The sequence below is a fragment of the Cucumis melo genome, chromosome 3, assembly GCF_025177605.1.
Source record: "Cucumis melo cultivar AY chromosome 3, USDA_Cmelo_AY_1.0, whole genome shotgun sequence".
NCBI classification, from domain to species: domain Eukaryota; kingdom Viridiplantae; phylum Streptophyta; class Magnoliopsida; order Cucurbitales; family Cucurbitaceae; genus Cucumis; species Cucumis melo.
The window spans coordinates 30,135,784-30,151,012 of NC_066859.1; the positions used below are offsets into that span (position 1 = coordinate 30,135,784).

At 32.2% G+C, this 15,229-nt stretch overlaps 2 protein-coding genes across 3 annotated transcripts; one reads left to right on the plus strand and one right to left on the minus strand.

Annotated features, from left to right (window-relative positions):
- The first annotated feature begins 6,096 nt into the window (after window positions 1-6,096).
- LOC103487812 (transcription factor bHLH74) lies at window positions 6,097-8,596 on the plus strand. 2 transcript variants are annotated; one of them, XM_017044458.2, is made up of 8 exons: window positions 6,097-6,251; window positions 6,685-7,066; window positions 7,356-7,574; window positions 7,666-7,731; window positions 7,821-7,889; window positions 8,001-8,072; window positions 8,151-8,316; window positions 8,392-8,596. In XM_017044458.2, the coding sequence occupies exons 2-7, from the start codon at window positions 6,842-6,844 to the stop codon at window positions 8,304-8,306; spliced, it is 807 nt and encodes a 268-aa protein (XP_016899947.1). In that variant the 5' UTR covers window positions 6,097-6,251; window positions 6,685-6,841; the 3' UTR covers window positions 8,307-8,316; window positions 8,392-8,596. The 2 variants fall into 2 exon arrangements, with proteins under 2 accessions (XP_016899947.1, XP_008444519.1); XM_008446297.3 differs by lacking the exon at window positions 6,097-6,251 and having other exon boundaries at window positions 6,329-7,066.
- A 2,108-nt stretch (window positions 8,597-10,704) lies between these two features.
- LOC103487811 (probable xyloglucan glycosyltransferase 12) lies at window positions 10,705-14,779 on the minus strand. Its single transcript, XM_008446296.3, has 5 exons — window positions 12,917-14,779; window positions 12,516-12,824; window positions 12,051-12,341; window positions 11,863-11,976; window positions 10,705-11,772 (listed from the first exon to the last, which is right to left on the minus strand). The coding sequence occupies exons 1-5, from the start codon at window positions 13,685-13,687 to the stop codon at window positions 11,149-11,151; spliced, it is 2,109 nt and encodes a 702-aa protein (XP_008444518.1). The 5' UTR covers window positions 13,688-14,779; the 3' UTR covers window positions 10,705-11,148.
- Between the last annotated feature and the right edge of the window lie 450 nt (window positions 14,780-15,229).

Sequence of the window (15,229 nt, forward strand, 5' to 3'; positions counted from 1 at the left end):
ACTTTAACAATATTTTTACTACTGAATCATTTGTAAAGGTTAAAAAAGAACTATAAAGTTCGAAAATACTTTCATAATTTATCTTGAAATTAAACTTTTTTTTTTTGTGATGATTGATTTTTTAAATCAAGCTTTTTAAAATTATTTTTTGTACATTAAAAATAAATCATGAAACTCCTAGCCAACCATTTCATCGTTAATTAGAACATAGAAACTAAAAAAGAAATTCAGAATTTTCTTCTCTAGAAATATGTTTATTGGCTTCAAATTTTTATTTTGTTCTTTATTTAATTTTAAATGTTTTATTTTAGAAAAATGTATCTTATATATTTTAGTTTTAGTTTTTTCTTTTCTCCTGTCTACCAAAGTGTTAGGGGTGGGGTATGAAACAGTACTCAAAGCAGATGATTTTTTTTTTTCTCTTTTTCCAACAACCAAAATATCTATATATTTCATCAATCTCACATTTAAAATAATAACTTTCAGTACTATATATGGACTGAATGTTTGATTCCTCACTTCATAATTTATCTATATTATAAAAAATTTGGTTTTCTAAAGGTTTATATTGAAATACAGAAAAAATACTATATGATTTAGATTTTTTTTTTTTTTAAAAAAAAAACTGCATCCCACATTGACATTTATTGTTTCTTTAATAAAACAAATCACATCAAATTAGTTAGAATAAAAAATAAAATAAAATATTCTTGGATCCAATGTCTCTTCAATATCAACCCTAGAACAGAAAACGAAGAAAATAGTCATAGAAGAGAGGTTTTGAAACTTTTTTTCCATTTCTTTCTCTTCTTCTTCTTCTTCTTCTTCTTTTTTTTTTTTTTTTGGATTTATGTGAAGATTCACTTTGTTGACATGCTTTTCTAAATTCAAAGAATCCCAAATATTAAAAAAAGGTGTTTATGAGAAAAAAAAAAAAAAGAAAAAGGAAGCCATGGGATTTGATGCGAGAGACAGAAAGAAAAGAAAAATAGATAGATCCAAAAGAGAGAGAATAAATTAAAGAGAGAAAAAAAAAAGTTAGGGTGGAAATGAGTTTGATTAGTCAAAAAGATTTAGCATAAAGAGTGGAAACTCATCATCTTCTTAATTTAACTTTCGTGTTTTTTTCTTTTCTTAAACACTAAATCAATTAGTCAAACAAAACATGCATCATTAATTATTGCAAAGCAGCCATAATGATGTTGTTGTGTTACAGCTGCTTCGGATAATTATCATTATTCATAACCTAAAAAGATTGTAATTATAAAGACTCTTAACTATAAAAAGAAAGAAAGAAAGAAAGAAAGAAAAAAATCTCTAAAAATACTTAATCATGTTGCCCCCTTAACTAGGCTTCGTTGTGCACGAGCTGGATTGCTCTAATTTTCCACTCATTATTATATTTATTACCAAATCCATCATTTTAATTAAACCATCACCCAGGGTTTGTTGTTGTACGAAAAATAATCAACTTTGTCAAAATTATATCATAGAAAAAAAATATGGGAATTAATTCTTTCCTCAATTTCAATTGTATTAAATCATAGGAGATTATGGAAAATAAAAATTGATTAAATTGTAGAAGGAATAATATTATTATAAAGGTATATATATATATATATTAGGTACAGATTGAAAAGAGAGTTGGATTGTATGGTTGTAGAGGTGGGGAATGGATGAGGGGAGAATTTTCTTGAAAGTTGATGAGTATATGGAACGTCAAAATCAACTGAGTAGCTTTATTTATTATTTTCTTTTTTTTTTGAAAATTATAAATTTGATAATTTGCTTTCCAAATGTATAATCCCACGAGTCCTTAAATAACATTTCAAATTTATATTCAACCTAAAAACTTTAAGTACATGGATTTCAAAGAGTTTAATTATAATAATGCTTTAACACTTTGATCCGTATATTTCAAATTTAATTATATCAATATTTTAAAATTTTACCCTCGCTTAATTATTAAAATTTCTGAACAGTACACGAATGAGTATTTTCCCACTTAGAAGCATTCTTTTCTAATTTAATATTGACCACTATTTAACTATGTATAGTCATTAATTAATTCGTGACATTAAATATTTATCACAAACAAAAAAGTTGATTTTTTTTTTTAAAAAAAAAACTTCTATTCATTTCGGTAAGATAAAAAAGAAGAATTTGGTCTTCATAACCATTTTCACCCAGTTTTTCCTTTCGTAAATTTGGAGTAGGGAATTAAATGATGAAGTGGTAGTTTTCAAGGAGTTACGAAGTATGAAGAGTAGGTTGTTAACTCCCAATGCTCACAATGGAAAGAGTTAATAAGAAAGAAAATTAATGTGTTTGAGTAGGGAGATCCACCAACTCCATGGAGCAAATAAAGTGTAAAGTGAATAACTCCTTGAGCTAAACACATCTTAAGAATTTAATTAGGTTGTAATCACATTTTACTAAACCATCAATCAACCAAAAAAAACTTTAGAAAAACAATAAGTTAGGGTGGGGATATAAATATTTTAGTAATAGGGAGAATTTTAATTTGTAGGAACATGAGATGTTCTTTTGTTTGTTTGTTTCATGTTAAGGTAGAGAGAGGGGGTGAATGTGTTGGTGTGAATACATCTGACAAAATGAAATAAGAGATATGTATATATTTAGAGAGGAAAAAAAAAAAGAATGAAAGAAAGTAACAAAAAATGAAGTAATGGGAAAATGTGGTAACAATGGTAGAGAGTGAAGTCGAGAAGTAAGACAGGGGGCTGGGGGGAGACTGGGGAGGGTGTGAGTGTACGACAATTTATTGATTCAGACTCTAAATACAAAACTGCAACGCAAAGGACATCTGGAATGGAATATATATATATATATATATATATATATATATATATATATATATATATATATATATATATATATATCGTTTTTCTCTCTAACTTTTCTATTGTGTTCATTCATTCATACACCCTATATTATATATATATATATATATTATTTCTTTTATTATTATTATTTTTTAAATTGTACTATTTTTTCAAAAGTGAGGGGTATGTTTCAATTGAGGTTTCTTGTTTCTTCCGAGGAGACGAAACATGGGCTTCCTCTCTTAACAAACTACAATATTAATCCTTCTTCTCTCTAATCATTTTAACCATGCAGTGATTTTGAGTTGCTAAATTCACTTTTTCACTTACCATATTCCTTATTTTATTTGATTTTTATGTAAAAGAAATTAAATAATTATTCATGCAGGAAAACTTGGGAAAGCAAGAGATTAGGGGGTGGGGGAGATGTGGGTCTGTAGACGATACCCGTGTGAGTTTTAATTTCTGTACGAACAATATTATTAAATTTGTGGGAGCTAGTTTTATGTACTAACATAGTTCAGTAATGAATGTGGATCTACAATACAGATGGAAGAACCTTTCATCTTTAAAAATTTGATCTTAATTAATTGAGATATAGATGTGTTCGTTCCTTTTTTTTTTTTTTTTTTTTTTAATTTAGTAAGGATACTAACTTAGGCCAAATGTGTTTTGGGAAAATGGAAGTGAATAAGATCAGAAATAATAATAATGCTCCTATGTGTTGTAGTTGTAGTCTGTACTATATATATATATATATATATATGGTGTGTATTATTATTGGCAGAGTTGGGTGTGTATTTTTCTCTGTCTGGGGTCTGGGGTCCAATAACCACTGATATGAATTGAATACAGTAGGTAATGTCTGTTGGCATTACTTTTCTATATAATTCATTCATACTTCATCAGTCTATCCATGCATTTTACTTGTCCCTATCTTTGTCTCATTCAAATTGTAATTAATATTTTGACTATTTATTACCGGAGAGAGTATATGCTCAGCCTTTATATCTAGTTATTTTCATTTCATTTCATTTTATACTGAATTATCATATACATTATTCTCTTTCCATAACTATTTAACTTCTAAACCAAAGTCTAAAAAATAAAATAGAGAAATCAATTAATGGATATATGTGAATCTCATTTCTCCAAAACTAAAACTAAATATATTTGTAGTTTCTCATCAAAATGATACATCTAATAGAAATTTAAAAAGATAGGTTAGGGCTTCATAGTTAAACATTTCTTTTTGTTTTTTATTTTCATCAGAGAAGATCAGAATTACTTCCATGATAATTGGAGCTTGAATACTAATAAATCTAGGTGTTTTTCTTCTTTCGTGTTGGTCCTTTTTATGAAGATATAAAAAGTGGTGAGGAGAAGGAAAATGGAGACAAAATATGTTAAGCACAAAGAAAGAGACGTATGAAACATTTGTGTTTGGAATAATAGGCTTTATTTGCTTTCTTTCTCAAGCGTGGGCTTTGCCTTTAATAGGAATATTACAAGTATAATACTAAAGTAGGGTAAGAAAAAGTATTTTGTGAAAAAGGGAACCACCAACAAAAAAGAAAAAAAAAAAAAAAAGAAGTTATTGGTCAAAAAATACAACCAAAGAGAAAGAATACGAAAAAATAAAAGAAGAAAGTTACTTAAAGGGTATTTCAAACTACATTTACTTTTATGGAATTTCATTCAGTAGTCAAAATAGATTGTCCCATAACGAAATCTTGTGTAATTTCTACATAATTAGTAGGGGTTGCAATAAGTAAATGCAATGGAGTAAACAACTAGGTTATTCATATTTTTAGTTCGAACTTTGAAATCTCTTGATGGATAATAATAATGATAAAGAGTTGTTAAAAAAATAAGAATAAAAATAAAAAGGGGGGTTTGAAGTTTTGGTACATAGTAATGGAAAAGGATAGGGGAAGGAGTAGAGTGTATAAGAAGAAATGGAGAAGGTGACAAGACAAAAGGGTAAGACTTAAGAGGTAGAGGGAAATGTCTACATCGCGTATCTAATGCTACAAATCTTTCCTCTCTTCTTCTTTTTCCCACAAAATTTTAATACAACTTTACCCCACCCCTCTCTCTCTCTATCTATCTATCTATCTATATATATATATATATATATATATATTCATGCGTTTAAATTAATTTTAAATTAAATAACGAAAAAAATACATAAACAAAGGAGTAAAAAATGAAAAAAATAATAGTTATGATTTTCATAAAAAAAAGTTGTATGTCATATCTATTGTTATTGACATGGCACTGCTAGTGTATACAAATTATTTTAAAAGAAGAAGAAAGACTATTATGTCAAAATTAATTATGTCGACACATATCTTCCGAGTAGAAATGACTAGCAATAATTGGGCCATAAGAAATTCGGTAACTATCACTTTCGGCCCATTTGTAAGTTTGTGCAATTGGAAGCCCAAGAAGTTATAGTTGGGCCGATTTTCTGTTTGTTGGGCCGACGCTACGTCCTTCCCTAAAGAACATCAACTTTACATTCTTAGAAATGTCACCGCTACCAGACAACCTTTTCAAATGGGTAATTCATTCGGGCTGTTAGTAGTTGCTAAACTTACTTTAGTTATAATATATTTAAAATGTTAAAATTGATCGATAATAGACTTACATATGATATGAGTAATTACTAATTAGATTACCTTCAAGAACATGTGTAAAATTTTAAACCTCCAACAAATTTGGAGGTAAAGTTATGAACTTTTCTCGCAGAAGATGAAGTTTCTCTTTCTCAATAAGAGTTCGATTAAAGAATTTCAACACTCAATGATGAGAAGGTTGCAACTGAAAATTTTAAAAACAGAAAGAACAAAATTGATATATATATATATATATATATTTAAATATAAGTGAGACTAAATTTGAGAAACGTTAAAAAGTTAGGGAGTAGTCAGAAACGTTATTCATTTCATATTAATGTAGCAGATTACCGACAGTTATTATTGGTCCAAAGCAAAGACCATATGATTTTGACATAAAAATTTCCAATTATTCAATGTTCAAATAATAATAAGTCCTCCTTATGGTTCACTGCTTTGTACCAAATCAGTACGTGGAAGAAATTTAGGCTGTGATTTCGGTATAATATGAATAACATAACCAACCAACCAACCAAACCAATCAATCAGCATTCATTTCATATATGACACTTTGATTTATCCTTATAATTTTGATTCTCCTAAGAAAAAAAGAAACCCCGTTTTGTTCTTTTTCATTTTAACTATGAATTTTGGCTTTGATTTTTAGGCTAAAGGAGACCAACCCGAACTTTACTGTCTATCAATCACAATGATGTTTGGATTCAAAGGATTTGTCAAAATTACTTTCTTCTTCTTCCACACTCAAAAGTGAAAGTGAAGAAAAGTAAGGAATCTGTTTCTTTTTTTTCTAAGTCTCTCTTGAGCTGTTACTTAGCTAAGGCCATTGTTTTTTCATATTTGTCTCAACTTTATGCTCTGAAAGGTTCTTTCACTTTATAATGTTTGTTAGATTTTATGCTTCACATATTAGATTTCCTTTTGGTTTCATAAAGCTGCATATTTTACTTTTTCCTGTTTACTCCTTTCTATGAAATCACCACCTTCCCAACTTTGGTCAAACTCCTCTTCTTCAGCTTCTCTTTTACACTTCTAAATTTCAGTCCTTTATTCGGTTTTTCTGACACACAAGTTTAGTATAGTATCCTTTGGTTTTTCTTTTTCTTTTGAATTTGGTTTGGCTGCCCAAATTGGGAAATGGCTGGTTCTACTTCTGGCTTTCAATGTGAAATAATGAAGTGTTCTTTTGGAGTTAGCAGTTCTCAGCCATTGATTGGAGTTGATACTTCTTTTTCATCTACTCTTGGATCTTCTTCAACAACTCCTCTATGTGAATTATCCACAGCTTCTTTGGAGAATGAGGGAGTGAAAACCATTTCTAACCTTCTTCATGATCCTTCAACTTTGAGTTTTGATATGTTTGGAAGTGGGAACTTCTCTGATATGGTGGGTTCTTTAGGCTTTCTAACTGAAGCTGATCACAGTCAGATCGCCAATATTAAATGTCCATTTAGTTATGTGCAAATTCTGGATGACGAAGAAATGGTCTCACCAAAGAACGATGTAAAGTCTCAACCCGATCGCGTTAATGAAAATCAAAGAAAATTTGTTGTTGGTTCCAATTCTTCCAGCCCAAATAAGGTAAAATAGCTTCTAGTGCTTAAACTGTCTTAAATTTGTGGTGAGGGGCTTGAGAACAATGCCCAAAAGCTTAATCATGATTCGTATTTTTGTTATTTAAATTACCAATAACGTCGATGGAAGAGTTTAGAAGAGTATGCTATATAAACTCTTTCATCTCTTAAATTGTAATATCATACTCTCTCGATCCATAAATTATCTCCGTGTGTATTTCAATATTATTTTCATTTTTTTCGCTTTCTTTTGTTTTCGTTTCAGATTGTAAAACCCTTTTGCTTCTGTTGTTTAGAATGCTGAAGATAACTTGAATGTGGCAACAACTGAGATCCTTAATAAAGCTGACAAAACACAGAAAGTGGAGCATAGAATGAGTGCAAATTTTAACACCAAATCAGATAGTAAACAAGCCAAAGGAGGCTCTCAAAATGTACAATCCCCCAAGGAGAATTATATTCGTGTTCAAGCGCGACGGGGCCGAGCTGCTAATAACCATAGCCTCGCAGAAAGGGTACCTTATTATGTCTTGAATCCATCGAGAACTTTCGGAACAAATTCAATGCTTTATATTTGGTTATAGCTTTCAAACTTAATGGTGGCAGGTTAGAAGGGAAAAAATCAGCGAACGAATGAAGTTGCTGCAACAGCTTGTTCCTGGATGCCATCAGGTCATTGCAGATATTGATAATCAAGTCATAACCGTTAACTGTGAAAACCATGTCATCGTTATCATTTAAAGTTTTGTTTACTATTTCAGATTACCGGGAAAACCGTGGTGCTCGACGAAATTATCAACTATGTACAATCACTGCAACAACAGGTCGAGGTATGCAAGTTTTACAATCTTAATGTTTGTTTTGCAGTTGTGAATTTTGAGTGATCTCTGACAATAAATTAAAAGACCCCTAATCAAAAACTTCGGCGGCTTGCTTTGCAGTTTTTATCGATGAAACTCGCAAATGTCGGACTAGAATCAAGCTTGGAGACAGAGCAGATTCTACTCACAAATGTAAGTTCTAAGGTCATATCTTGTATGCTTCAGAACTTGATCTCATTTAGTAATTTTGATCTGTATAAAATGATTCAGAATTCATACCTTTCATCATCGAACGTTCTTTGTAAGAGAGGCGAAAACGTCAACGATCATAGATCAAGGACATTTCACACAAGTCCTCATGTGATGTTCCAACTTTATGGAACAAGGCCAACCATGCCAAAAACTACATCTCCTTCAACTTTCTAACCTTTTCAAGGTAATTTCAATATCTTTAAAAGAAACTGTTTTTCTTTTCTTTTACGATCACATTACGAAATCCATTTACATGCAGATGAAAGGATAATCAGTAGATGATCAAAATTATGCAGCTGCAAAAACCAGAGATGGATGTCAGTATTTATCCTTTGATAGTCATTACATGTGGCGCAGCAAATTAATTAAAGACAGCAATGTAAAAACAGTACTCATTTGATTGAATTCAAATGTTGTTCTTAATCTTACACATACTTTTTAATCAAATCTTACTTTATCTTCTAGATTTTCTATCTAAAACAATAAACTTGCTTATTCTATTCCCCAAGTGAGAGTAGTTATCCCATTTAGACTTATATGAAACAACCTTAATTATCAAAACTTAGTATAAGTTAATAACTATGAGTCACATATAATTTTATAAACTTTTTTATATTCAATTGTTTTTCTACTTAAAATCAAAACTTCGTATAGTTGGGAGGGAAGAGATTTGAATTCAAATGAAAATATTAAGTCAGTTGAATTTTAGAGATGTTAGTAATAGGGTTGAGTTTGCTGACTTTGTCTATTTATTTCAATTTTTTCTTCACTCTTTTTTCCTCTAATCTCATCATCTTTTAAGGTCCTTTTCATCCACTTTGCACCCATTTTTCTCTTTTCATAATTGTCACTTTCTATGAGAATACAATATCATCAATTGCATTAAATTAGGATTGTTATTGATAATGCCATCAGTATTAAATTAAATTTGATATAGAAATATAAAATGCTCTCAATAGTAAATTATTTACATTTTATAGAACTAATCTCCTTTCTTTCTTTCTTTCTTTCATTTTTTATTTATTTATATAAATTCAGACAATGTTAAACAAAGTAGCAAATGTAGTGGTAATTTTTTCTATAGGTTAATGTCAAATCTTCACTATCTAAGACTTGTCATTCTACAAAAAGAAATTAACTCATTATTAGATTCTTTTATGGACCCACATGTCTAAAATATATAACAAAATAGGAAAAGAAAGAAAGAAAAAGAAAGGGTATATCATTCTAAACTTTATGATGGGTATAATATAAAGATATACTCATATATAAATCAACAATCATCCATAAGATCAGATCATTACAAAAATCTACTTTATTAGTCCAACCCAATCATCCTCTTCCTAAATATAATATATAGAATAGTTGGTTACATATATATTCCCAAATAATTACTTCCCTCAATAGAAACCCCACCAATATTTTTGTAGTTGAAATTTAAGACTTGGAAAAGAAAATGTGCTGCTTCATCACAGAGGCTGAGGGTCCAAATTGCTGTAATGAGCAATGCCAAATTATTTGAAATATAATGGAGAGTTTGAACTCTTCTCTTTTTTACCAATAATAACTGAGCCTAAACAAAATTGATGTTAAACACATGGCTTCTCTTTCTTTCACCTAAAAATGAATTCCAAATAAAAGGGGTTGGCCAATCTCATTCTTTGGGTTATGAATGAGAGGAAGAAAAGTAGGTTTGTTTGAAATAAGTCATAAATTCGTAGCATCCCTCAAGAGTAAAAATGGGTTCTATCTTTTTCTTAATTCAATGCTTAAAAGGAAATTTATAGCCAAAATAGGTAAGAAATGATATGTTGTACAATGGTGTTTGATATTCTGTTATGAGCTGTGATATTGATTGTTGAAGCTTTGAAAAGTTGTATATAGTTAATGAGAAACCAGCCAGTGGTCCTAATGAAACTTAGTTGTTGTTTTTTGTTGATGTTAAGGGGAGTGTCGTGGGATTATGGCTATGAATAGTGATAATCTGTTAAAATTTATTGGAAAAGTGATTTAGGTTAGAAAACTAAGTATTTAACACCATTACCTTATATTATATTGTTCGTATTTCTGTTTCTAAGAATAGCTTAACATGTTTAGTCTGTTTTTAGCTTTAACCTGTGAGGCCAAACTTACACTTAGCATGTGAGAACACCAGTTTTGATATTCAAGTACCAATGATAAAAAAAAAAAAAAAAAAACCAAAAAGAGTTCTTGCCCTGGCAAAAAACACTTGAGAGCATATAGTTAGGGTTTGTTTGGAATGACTCCAATAACGGGTTTGTATGAGAGAAGATTAACCCGAGATCCGTTTCTAGATATCAATGTATACACTTGCAGAAGCTTGGCATAATTGGAGAATATAATCCTATGAGAGAACATCCAAGTTCATGGGAGTTACCTTAAAAAACAAACTTCATTTCAGGATCATGGAAAAATCCTCAGAAGTTGATGCTATTTATAGGACATTCTCAACCAACATGGCATCCACACAATTTTTATAGGACAGTATTCTCAAAAGTTGGTTTTGGTGATATAGAATTAATGGCATTCACATAATTTTATTGACAAGAAAAGAACTAATAATATTCCCATAGTTTATTAACAAAGGGAGGAAAAGAGAATATTTAATACCGAAAAAGAAAAAAAAAACTAAAAGAAAAAACAGACTGCTCCTATTTTCTGCCTGCAGAATGAAACAAATTCTATCTGTTCATGTTTGAATCCTAGCTTCTTGCAAAAGAATTGCCACAAACAACGCCACCCCAAATAGAAGCAAAATCAGAAAAAAGAATATTTTAAATCACTTTTATATCTTCAATAGCATCACCATTTCTCTTTTCTTGTTTTGCATTTTTCTTCTCATCACAAGCTTTCTTCTTGGTCGACAGAGTGCGGCAACGAAGATTGTGGCCAACAAATGTACACTCTTTAAGCAGTGAGGGGTAGTTTTCAACACATATTTGGAACTTAGATCATTGGTTATGTCATTTTTGGATGAACTGCAAGAGTTTTCATCTTAAACAACCTGCTCGCCGATCAAGTCTAGACCAACGAGGAGGAAGGATATTCCCTGAAACAGTAGGAAGTAGAAATGAATCCCTTGAGCTGAGAGGAGGCTTCTAGCTGAGGCTGTTAAAAGAAGGAAAGCTAGTGCTAGCTCCTTCATGTATATTCTGTTATGCTTCTTCCTTGGCAACTTCTTGTCCTGTTTTTGGATTAACTCAATTTCCTCAAGGTTGTTTGCTGAGACACTCTTTTCAGAGTTCATCTTTTTCTTCTCAACCATTAAGGAAAGATCACCCTCAGACGAGCGGCCTGATTTCTTCGTAACAACCCACTCATATGCACTACCTAGCTGAAAAAGTCCCGAGACCATTGCGTTGAACTTGGTTACTGACATAGTATTCTCAAAGAGGAGGTAAGGAACAATGAAGGGGAAGAACTTTGGTGCTGGAAGGATGTTGAGAAAGGACATTGTAGCAGGAATGTAGCATACAACCCACGCCGGCAACTCAGCTTCAGGAACAAACATCGTCATAGGGAGAATTATGCAGAAGAGGGTAAATGAATAAAATGGCAGTATCAGCTTCCGTAAGAGAAAGAAGAGGAAGATCAAATTGAATTTCTTTGATATGCCAATCTGCATTTGGAGAAACAAGAACAACATGAGAAAGCATGCCACATAAAACAACATAACAAATGAGGTACATAACCGTTGCAAATCATCTACCTTCGAACGAACTATATCTGGCAAACAAAGTCGAAACAGTTGCATTGGTCCCGAATGCCATCTATGCTGTTGTTTTCTATATGCTTCATACGATTCTGGTAATTCACATTGGCACTGAAAAGAAGAGTAATAAATCAATCATCAAATCTGATACATAATTTAAGCTAAGCATTGCTGAAATATTGTACCTCTACATCATTGAGGAATATGAATTTCCAACCATGAAGATGAGCACGGACGGCAATGTCCATGTCCTCAACAGTGGTCCTTTCCAACCAGCCACCGGCTTCTTCAAGAGCCTTTATCCTCCAAACACCAGCAGTTCCATTGAATCCAAAGAAATTGAGAAACACACCATTCACTTGTTGCTCTACTTCAAAATGGAAGGCTAAGTTAATGTTTTGTAGTCTGGTTAGCAAGTTCTCGTCTTTGTTCACGAATGACCATCGTGCTTGAACGAGTCCTAGTTCCTCATTATCCTGAAATTCCAAACATCAGCAGGTTATTACGATCTATTCAAGCATAATTACATTAACAAGCCAAGAATCGTTAGACCATAAAAGAAATATCAAAACCCTGTGATATTTCTCCTTTCTATTAGACACTTGCAAAACTCAAACTCAGATACAAACAAATAGCAACAGCCAGATTACCTTAAAATGAGGAACTGTTCTTTTGAGGAAATCAGAAGCAGGCTGAAAATCAGCATCAAAGATAGCAACAAACTCATAGTCTTTGACAGAGCTACAATTCATGGCAGACTTGAGATTTCCAGCCTTATATCCCTCTCGGATCACCCGATGTCGGTATTCAATTTTGGCATCAAGTTGTTGCCATTTATGTACCTCCTCTTTGATCAGCAATTGGGTGATTGAATCATCCGAATCATCAAGAACCTGAATCAGTAACTTGTCTTTTGGCCAGTCCAAGTTGCAGACAGCAGCAATTGATTGCTGATAAACCTACAATTAACCAATGCACAATCAAAACCAAACGAAATCATCCACAACAGACGATTTTATACATCAGGAAAGAGCTAAAACTCCAAATTTACCTCTTTCTCATTGCACATTGGGATCTGAACAAGAACCATAGGGAAGTAGCCAGTTTCTCCAGACTCAAGATCCATAGCAGCAACCTTAGGAACAGGTTTGATTTTCTTGAATCGAATCCAGAAACAACCCAGACAAAGAATAAGCCTATCCAAAGTTTGAATGAGGAACAACACTATACAAACATTGGCTAAAAACTGTAGAGGAGGAGCGAAATATGCAACCCGAATCAAAACCCATTTGGAATAAAACCAGTCAAAAACATCCTTAACCCCAAATGGGGTTGTCCACAAGTAGTCCAATTGAAGATGGGGTGCCTCAAAATGCCAACCTTTATAATAAGCCGCCAACTCAAACCCTAACAGAAGCACCGACAGCCAAAGGAAAACCTTAATAAACAAATAGAACCTGGTTTTAACAGTTGGGTTCTCCCTCACGCCGCCGTCAGCGTTGTCATTGTCGGCGTCGGCGTCGGCGTCAGTTCTTCCAGAAGCGAGACGGCGTTTAACGACGGTGACGATGTTGACCAATGCAGAGCCAATGGAGGTTAAACAACCGGCGGCTTTGTGGGCTTTAAGAAGAAGAACCCAAGTGAGCTGTTTGGCATTTTTGCCTCGTCCCTTGTCTCGGGCTCGACCCGGTGGCGACTCGGCGCCGATGATGAAGTCATCATCAGAAGGACTTTCAACTTCAACTATTGACCAGTTGGGATTTTCCATCTTCACAACAACAGGGGTTCCCTTGTGACTTTCTCTTCCCCACCAAGAAGCCATTTTTAGTGGCAATGCCTCAACACCAGTTCAAAATATTAAGCAAAATCTTCTGTAAGGAACTTCAATTTCTCCACACAAACACACACTATTCTGAACTCTCAAATGAAAACGGAAAAAGGCCAAGATTTTGACCTCATGGACAAAATGAGAGCAAAGAGAACAAAGGAAAATGGAAGGGAGATTGAAGAAGCAAAGCAAAAATAGCTTCCATTCAGTTGAAATGCAATACAGATTTATAAAACAAGAAAGCTTTGTGTACATAAATAAGAACAGGGCTAGAAGCGTGAGAGAGAGAGAGAGAGAGGGAAATGGGTTTTTAGTAAAAGGGATGTTAACAGCTACAACACGGCTTCATTTTGATTCCCTCCATGAGAGAGAAATAAAGAAAGAGAAAAAAAAAAAAGGAGAAAAACTAGAGGAATTTCCAAATTCAAAAAAATATGATGATCTTGATTTAAGTTTTTACCAGGATTTGAAAAGCCTTAAAGATGGTCAAAACAAATTCTTAAGCAATGTAATAGATCCACCAGAGAAACAGATGGACACTGGTTTGAACAAAAGGACAATAATTCAGCTTTTATTTTATAATGAGATGAACAGTTGCTTGAAAATGACAATTTTCAATTACTTCTTTTCCTTTTTTTTAAGAACAGAAAATTCTCCCCCTTACAGTACCTTTCAATTGGAATCAGAACCCAGAATTTCCAGTAAGATAACAAAAATAAAATTAAAAAATTATGTTACCTTTTTATTATATTGTTAACAGTGGAGAAGAAAAAACATTACAGATTTATGCTTCCTGGTTTTGTAGTTGAAGATTCTCATCATTCTTTCTCCTTCCATGGAGCTTTCTTCCAGTGAAAAAGATCCACCAACTTTTTTTAAAAAATTTAATTAATAAATTTGAGTTTCACGAGATAATAAAATTACAAGGAACAAAAAAAGAAAGGAAAAGAGGAACAGAGACCAATAAATTCAAAGAGATGGGAAGCAGAGTGACATTGAAATGAAACGACCAACAAGGGTGACCATACGCATGGCCACACAAGCAAATGCTTCTAAAAGCGAAGATTTTTAAAAGCAAAATCCCCAAAAAAGAAAGAAAAAGAAAGAGTTGGTTAAGTTTTTTTTTTGGTTAAAATGTAGGATAGATTGTTATCTAAATTAAGAACTTTGGTGAAGGGCGAGAAAATAATGAAATCATATAAATCTAAGCCACCCTCTTTCCAAGACAAATATTAACCAAAAATTTAGTGTTTTTGATAATGTAAAGCTGTTGACCACGTTGTTATAACTGATTTCTAAAAACAGTATATTTTTAAAGAACGAAGACGGGTTTTCATAGAACCATTATTCAAGACAAGCACTAGATTCACGGAAAGATCCAAAACCAATGACATCCCAAACGAAAAAAAAGTCAAAATTTATAATTTTCCGGTTAACTTAACCAAACTCACTTCATATCCAAGTATAACGAATTCGAGCTTGCTAATTCAACATATGCAAATTGAAGGACTGTACAAACACACTATACAACACAAT